The sequence below is a fragment of the Echinops telfairi genome, unplaced genomic scaffold, assembly GCF_000313985.2.
Source record: "Echinops telfairi isolate 266 unplaced genomic scaffold, ASM31398v2 ScPeMD7_35;HRSCAF=133_1, whole genome shotgun sequence".
Lineage (NCBI taxonomy): Eukaryota > Metazoa > Chordata > Mammalia > Afrosoricida > Tenrecidae > Echinops > Echinops telfairi.
Genome location: NW_022103933.1, coordinates 701,108 through 708,295, shown reverse-complemented (window position 1 = coordinate 708,295; position 7,188 = coordinate 701,108). Strand labels below are relative to the sequence as shown.

Sequence of the window (7,188 nt, the reverse complement as noted above, 5' to 3'; positions counted from 1 at the left end):
GCTATCAAAAGATATAGCGTCTGGGGTCTTAAAGGCTTGAAGATAAACAAGCGGCCATCCAGCTGAGAAGCATCAAAGCCCACATGGAAGAAGCACACCAGCCTGTCTGACCACGAGGTGCAGAAGGGACCAGTTATCAGACATCAAAAAACTAAAAATCAGATCAGTGGGTGCCCACCTTCCTGATATGATCACTGAAAACAAAGGTGTGCATAAGCAAAGATGGTGAAGAAAGCTGATGGTGCCTGGCTATCAAAAGACAGAGCATCTGGGGTCTTAAAGGCTAGAAGATAAACAAAAGGCCAACTAGCTCAGTAGCAACAAAGACCACATGGAAGAAGCACACCAGTGTGTGACCACGAGCTGTCAAAGGGATCGGGTATCAGGCATCAAGGAACAAGAAATCATGTCATTGTAAAGGTGGGTGAGAGTAGAGTGGGCACTCAGAGACCATCGGTTGGCAACAGAACACCCCCCTGCTAAGGGGTTTTGGGGAGGACACGAGCTAATTAGGGTGCAGGGTAGTAACGATGAAACACATAACTTTCCTCTAGTTCTTTAATGCTTCCTCCCCCCAATATCATGATCCCAATTCTGCCTTGCAAATCTGGCTAGACCAGAGGATGTACATTGGTACAGATAGCAACTTGAAACACAGGGAATCCAGGATAGATGACTTCTTCAGGACGAGCGGTGAGAAGGGTGAGGCCTGGAGGGTGAAGGGAATGCGGGGTAGAAAGGGGGAACCAATTACAAGAATCTAAGTATAGCCTCCTCCCTGGAGAATGGACAGCAGAGAAGAAGGCAGAGGGAGACGTCGGACAGTGTAACTTATGACAAAACTAAAATAATTTATGAATTATGAAGGGTTCAGGAGGTATGGGGGAGGGGAAGGGAGGGGGAAAATGAGCAAACGACATTGAGGGCTAAAGTAGAGGGCAAATGTTCTGAGATTGATGAGGGCAACAAGTGTACATATGTGCTTGACTCAATGGATGTATGTATGGACTGTGATAAGAATTGTATGAGCCCTCAATAAAATAATTTTTTAAAAAAACTTAATTATAACAGAAAGTCTTCTTTCTCCTATAGATCAACTTAGTAAGACTTGAACTGTTGACTTTGTGATTAGCCGTCCAAAGTCTAACTCACTATGCCACCAGGGTTCAAATGAATACAATTCTGGCTGAAAAGAACAGGCTTCAAGACTGTGAAGCATATGTCCAATAGTGAGGCAATATTTTTATCTGTATTATGTTGCCACTATTGTAAAAAAAAAAAAAAAATCCCCCAAACGAATGAAATAGAATGGATTGTTTCTAAGTTAAGGTAAAAAAGTTTTTTAAAAGGCTAAGAAAATGAGGACTGCCTTAAAGAAAGACCTCAACAATTCCTTCTCACTTACGTAAGAATGTGCCTTCAAGCACACCAGCCTGTGTGATCACAAGGTGTCGAAGGCATCAGGTATAAGGCATCATCAGAACAAAAAATCTTACCATAGCGAATGAGGAGGGGAGTGCGGTATGGAGACCCAAAGCCCATTTGTAGGCCACTTGAGATCCCCTTGCACAGGGGTCTCAGGGAGGAGACGAGTCAGTCAGGGTGCGATGTAACAACGATGAAAAATACAACTTTCCTCTAGTTCCTAAATGCTTCCTCCGCCCCCCACTATCCATGACTCAAATTCTACCTTGCAAGTCTGGCTAGACCAGAGGGTGTACACTGGTACAGATGGGAACTGGAAGCACACAGAATCCAGGGTGGATGATCCCTTCAGGACCAGTGGTATGAGTGGCGATACAGGGAGCATAGAGGGTGAATGGGTTGGAAATGGGAAACCGATTACAAGGATCTACATGTGGCCTCCTCCCTGGGGGATGGACAACAGAAAAGTGGGTGAAGGGAGATGTTGGACAGGGCAAGATATGACAAAACAATAATTTATAAATTATCAAGGGTTCATGAGGGAGTGGGGAGCAGGGAGGGAGGGGAAAAAAGAGGACCTGGTTGATGCCAGGGGCTTAAGTGGAGAGCAAATGTTTTGAGAATGATGAGGGCAATGAATGTACAAATGTGCTTTATACAACTGATGTACGTATTAACTGTGATAAGAGTTGTATGAGCCCCTAAAACGATTAAACAATAATAATGTTCCTTCATTAAGCAAGCACATATGCTTAACACATAGCAGGTACTTTGCTGTTGTTAGATGCCATCAAACCAGCCCCAACCTTGGAGGCAGTATGTATAATAAAGCATTGCCAGATCTCCGACCATCCTCAAGACCACTCTTTCATTGACCCTGGTTGTACTTCTTCCAAGGCTGACTCGTTCATTTGTCTGGCAATACAAGGCATAGTTAATATTTTTTTACCAACACAATTCAAGTGCATGAATTCTGCTTTGATCTTCCTTTTTCACTGCCCAGTTTTCACATACAAATGAGGCAAATGAAAAGACTACAGCTTGGTCAAGTACACTTGAGGCAAGCAAGAACATTTTTGCTTTTTAAAACTTTAAAGATCCTGCATATACTCGTGTATAAGCCAAGGTTTTCAGTACATTTTTAATGCAGTTTTGTGGTAAAATTAGGTGCCTCAGTTGATATTCCGGTCGGCTTATACTTGAGTATATCCGCTATCTTTTTATAGCACATTTGCTCAATGTAACATGTGCTTGATTTCTTCAATGCTGCTTCCAAGGGTGTTAATTATTGATTCAAGTAGAAGAAAAGCTTTGACCATTTAAATTGCCTCACCATTTATCATGGCACCGTTTACTGACCCCGCGGTGAGGGTGTGGGGTCTCATCATGCTCATCTGTAATCCATATTGAAGGCTTTGCCCTTCATCAGTTATTGCAGCAACTCTTCTTCATTTTCCTCATGCAAGATTGTGCCATCTGCTTACCACAATCTTCCTCCATTTCCGACTACCACGTTTTTCCTCATAGTCCAGCTTTTCAGATTATTTGTTTAGTACACAGATGGAATAAATAAAAAAGATATACATCTACCACACTTTTTCCAATTTTGAACCACACAGTAACACCTTGTTCTATTCAAATGACTGCATCCTAATCCATGGACAGGTTCTGCATGAGCACATTTAGTATCCTGGGACTCCCATTCTTCATATTATCCATAATTCTCTGCTTTGAATTAAGATTGGTCTGATATCAGCAATGATACCTATCCCTTGTTCCACATTCTTTTCTAAATCTACTTCTAAAAATCAGCCAATGTAAAACCAATGCATCACAACTAAACACCTGTAACTGATCATGGGGATCACACAGGGTCAGGCAACATTTCATTCCATCGTGAAAGGGGTCATGATGAACCATAGCCTATGGCACTTAATGGTAACTAGGAATGACTACATGATTACTTCTAGCACCCTATTTTTCTACAAACAGTTCTGTAAAAGAATACACAAACTCTCACTGCTACTGAGTCAATCAATAGTCGATACCAACTGATAACAACCCTATAGGGCAGGGTAGAACTGCCCGAGGGCTCCCGAGACTGTAATTCTTACTGGGAGTAGAAAGCCCATCTTTCTACTGCAGAGCAGCTGGTGGTTTCGAAATGCTGACCTTGTGGATCATAGCCCAATGCGTAACCACTCTGTCACCAGGATAGGTGATATAACACATTACTACCTTAACATTTACTAGTCAGGAAAAACAACAGACCTACATGGCCCCCAGGAAAGATCACCTGCTATGTAAGCTCTGTGGTTTCCCAATCCTACCTGACACAAATGTGACTGGACCTCTGATCTCAGTCAGCTTCTGCCTGGTGAAGTTCCGAATGAGGCACTGTATCAACGTGCTCTTCCCAACCTTTGGAGGCCCCATCACCACCACTACTATTGGTGGGGGCTCTAGTGGAGTTCTGTCAACCACTGGAATGTGATGCTTTTTTGTCTTCAAATCCTGAGTTCTGTTTGGGGGTGGGATGGGGAAGAAAGGGTAAATTTTCCTTCAAAATATAAAGGGCATCAACCATTTTAAATAAAGCAAAGCATACAATACGTGGTGATAAGTAACGTGTTATTTCTTAACTTCTGGTGCCAATCCAAGCAGTAATGATCTAACAAGATGATTTCAACCAGTAAAGAAGGTTGAAAAACATGAACACCTTAATTAACTTTTACATCCATAGTAATATGTTTAAAAGAAAACAAAAGGCAAACACAGAGATTGTATAGCTTAAGAGGAGAGGCTCTGAAGATAAATGTGGTTCTTCCAATTACTGCTTGGGGTTTTCAACTGGTACAAATCGTGAACTCTCTCACTGGAAAGTTAGAGATTTGAGTCCAGTCAAAGGTTCCTAAAAAGGCTTGTCATCTTCCAAAAACATCAGCCACTAAAAGCCCTATGTAGTACAGTTCTACTCCAACACACATAACAAAAATCTTACGTGACAGCAACTTTTTTCTTTTTCATACATGAGTGAAGATGTTACTTTCTGAGCCTCTGTATAAAAAGAGGACAATAATTCCTACACTTTCAAGGCTGTTTGGAGGATTTAATTCAATAATGTTTAAAGAACACTGTTTGGCATATACTAAGGACTTATTATGGAAACTTGTTTAATAATACCTAACACAATTGTATTAAATCTATCTAGAAAACAACAAGCACATTTATTCCTAGAGATTGTAAATTTTAAGAGCAAATTTTAAAAGAAAAAATGTTTAAGCGTTTCTCTTGAGCAAAACAAACAAAGAAAATAATCCACGTTAGAGCTGGAGGCCAGGTCACTTCTGTAGAATAGGCTCTACACCATTTTGTAAATGGCATACAACACCCATCTCGATATCCTCTGGAACTGGACAGGGCAACTTCTACCTCCACTGTCAAACGAGCTCGTGAATACAAAGGTCTTCTGTAAGAGGCTTCTACTGTTTAAAAAGAATAAATGAGAAGAACCACCTGACTAAAGCTCAATGTACCTGTGAAAGGATCGAGCCATCCGCTGAGCAGACTGAACTGCAAAAGCTTTGGGGTTTCTCTTTTGGGCATCTTCTTCATCTCCAAGTTGAAGATCCTGAAGATGTCTTTTTTTTTTCTTCTCAGCTTTGGGTCCACTGTTTTTCTTTCTGTGCTTCTTCGGATCCTTAGCCTCCATAGTAGTTTTTTACAACTCACAAAAAGTGAACCTACTTCAAATGAGCGAGGGCAAAAAAAAAGCAGGATTTAACAATCTAGCCAACAAAAAGGAAAAACAATCTTTTCTTTCTTTATAAAAAGAGTATGCATTTGTTCACTCCTCAGAGGTATAAACTGCTAAATCCACAATTTCTTTTCTTTCTGATATGATATAGTTACCTCTGATTACACAATTTTTATTTACCTTAAGGGTCTAGATCAATACTATCCATTTCTGAAATAATTGGAATATTCTGCCTATATTTTTCAATTAAAATGCTTGAGCAATTAGGATGTACTTAATGAAATAAGAAACTATTATTTAATTTTTCATTCTAAATTTAAACACCCATCTAAAGCTCAAAACCAAAACCAAACTCACTGCTATTGAATTGACGCCAACTCATAGCCACCCTGAAGGACAGGGTAGAAGAGCCCGTTTGTTTCTGAGACTAACTCCTTATACGAGTAGAAAGGCCCACCTTTCTCCTGCAGAGCATTGGTTTTGAACTACTGACCTTGCACTTAGCAGCCCAGCACATAACCACTGTGCCACCAAAGCTTCTCACCTGTAGCTAATGACCACTTTATATAACAACTAGGTTAAGTAGTTTCCTATCTTAAACTATTGTGATAATTCAACTAAAAAGCTTAAAAAAAAAATCCAAACACTTATTGACCCTCTAATATGACAGATGCTTGGATGATACAATTTATGCTTGACTACTAACCTAAATGTTAGCAGCCTGGATCCACCCAGGAGCACTGCAGAAGAAAGTCCGGGCAATCTGTAAGACAACAGTCAAAAAACACTTTGGAACAGTTACCCTGAGTGAAAAACAACTCAAAGGCAACAGGTTATGATGTTCTAGGCATTGTACCAAGAGATAGCTACAGATAAATTGGTACAGGAAACTCAAACTAATCTATTCTACACCAAGTCAAGGGCTGGCTACAGAATCGAATCAGTACACTTAGGTCAGAGACTTCTCACAGGCATACAGAAAGAGTCCTTATATTCCTGGGTAGTGCAAAAGATTAATGTGTCTAAACGTGAAAGAAAACAAACAGACCCTGAACTATTCATATGGTTATATATGTATGCATATGTGTGTATTGTTGTTGTTGTTGTATACATTGTTTTACTTTCTGTTGTTGCCTCGTTGCACTCAGTCTGGTGATGGTACATAGCATGTCTACCTGAAAGGGACAGGCAGAATAAACAAGCCAGAAGAGAGAACGGGATGAAAGATCAGGGGAACATGGGGGTAGGGGAGGGGGGAAAGGAAGGAAGAGGGTGTTAACAAGCACAGGCACAAGGGAACAACAAGTGATCCAAAATCAATGTCAAGGAGGGTGCGGGAGGCCTTGCATGACTGGATCAAGGGCAATGTAACCGAGAGGAATGCCTAAAACCCAAACGAAGGCAGATCATGATAGTGGGACAAGAGGAGAGTACAAAGAAATAGAGGAAAGAACTAGGAGGCAAAGGGTACTCATAGAGATGTAAATAAATACAGGCATATAAAGATGTAAATATATTTATATATGAGGGAGAAATAGATCAATGTACATATATTTATAGGTCAAGTATTAAGAAGACAGATGGACAGTGGGCCCCTACACAAGTACTCCCCCAACACAAGAACACTTTGTTCTAACAATTTGGCAGTCTGAGATGCTCACCTACCTGACATGATTGCTGAAAACAATGGGTGCACAAGAAAATGTGAAGAAAGCGGATGATGCTTGGCAACCAAAAGATATAACACCTGAAGTCACTGAAGGCAATGGGTGCACAAGCAAGTGTGGTGAACAAAGCTGATGGTGCTCAGCTACCCAAAAGATATAGCACCTGAAGCCTTAAAGACCTGAAGATAAACAAGCACCATCTAGCTGAGAGACAACAAAACCCACTCAAACGAAGCACACCAGCCTACCCCTACTAGATCGCTGAGGACATATGGGGTGCATTAGCAAAAGTGGGGAAGAAAGCAGATGGTGCCCGGCTATCAAATGATACAGCATCTG

General features: G+C 40.9%; 1 protein-coding gene across 4 annotated transcripts in view; it reads right to left on the bottom strand.

The window, feature by feature from the left end:
* BMS1 (BMS1 ribosome biogenesis factor) overlaps positions 1–7,188 on the bottom strand; it is an 83,444-nt gene that overhangs the window by 74,348 nt on the left and 1,908 nt on the right. The window contains exons 2-4 of one of the 4 annotated variants that reach the window (XM_045290275.1): positions 5,889–5,945; positions 4,962–5,171; positions 3,756–3,946 (exon numbers count right to left, since the gene is read on the bottom strand). In XM_045290275.1, the coding sequence (XP_045146210.1) occupies positions 3,756–3,946; positions 4,962–5,137 (367 nt within the window). In that variant the 5' untranslated portion in view covers positions 5,138–5,171; positions 5,889–5,945. The remainder of the gene's footprint in view (positions 1–3,755; positions 3,947–4,961; positions 5,172–5,888; positions 5,946–7,188) is intronic. The other 3 variants (XM_045290276.1, XM_004716769.2, XM_045290277.1) reach the window with 3 other exon arrangements.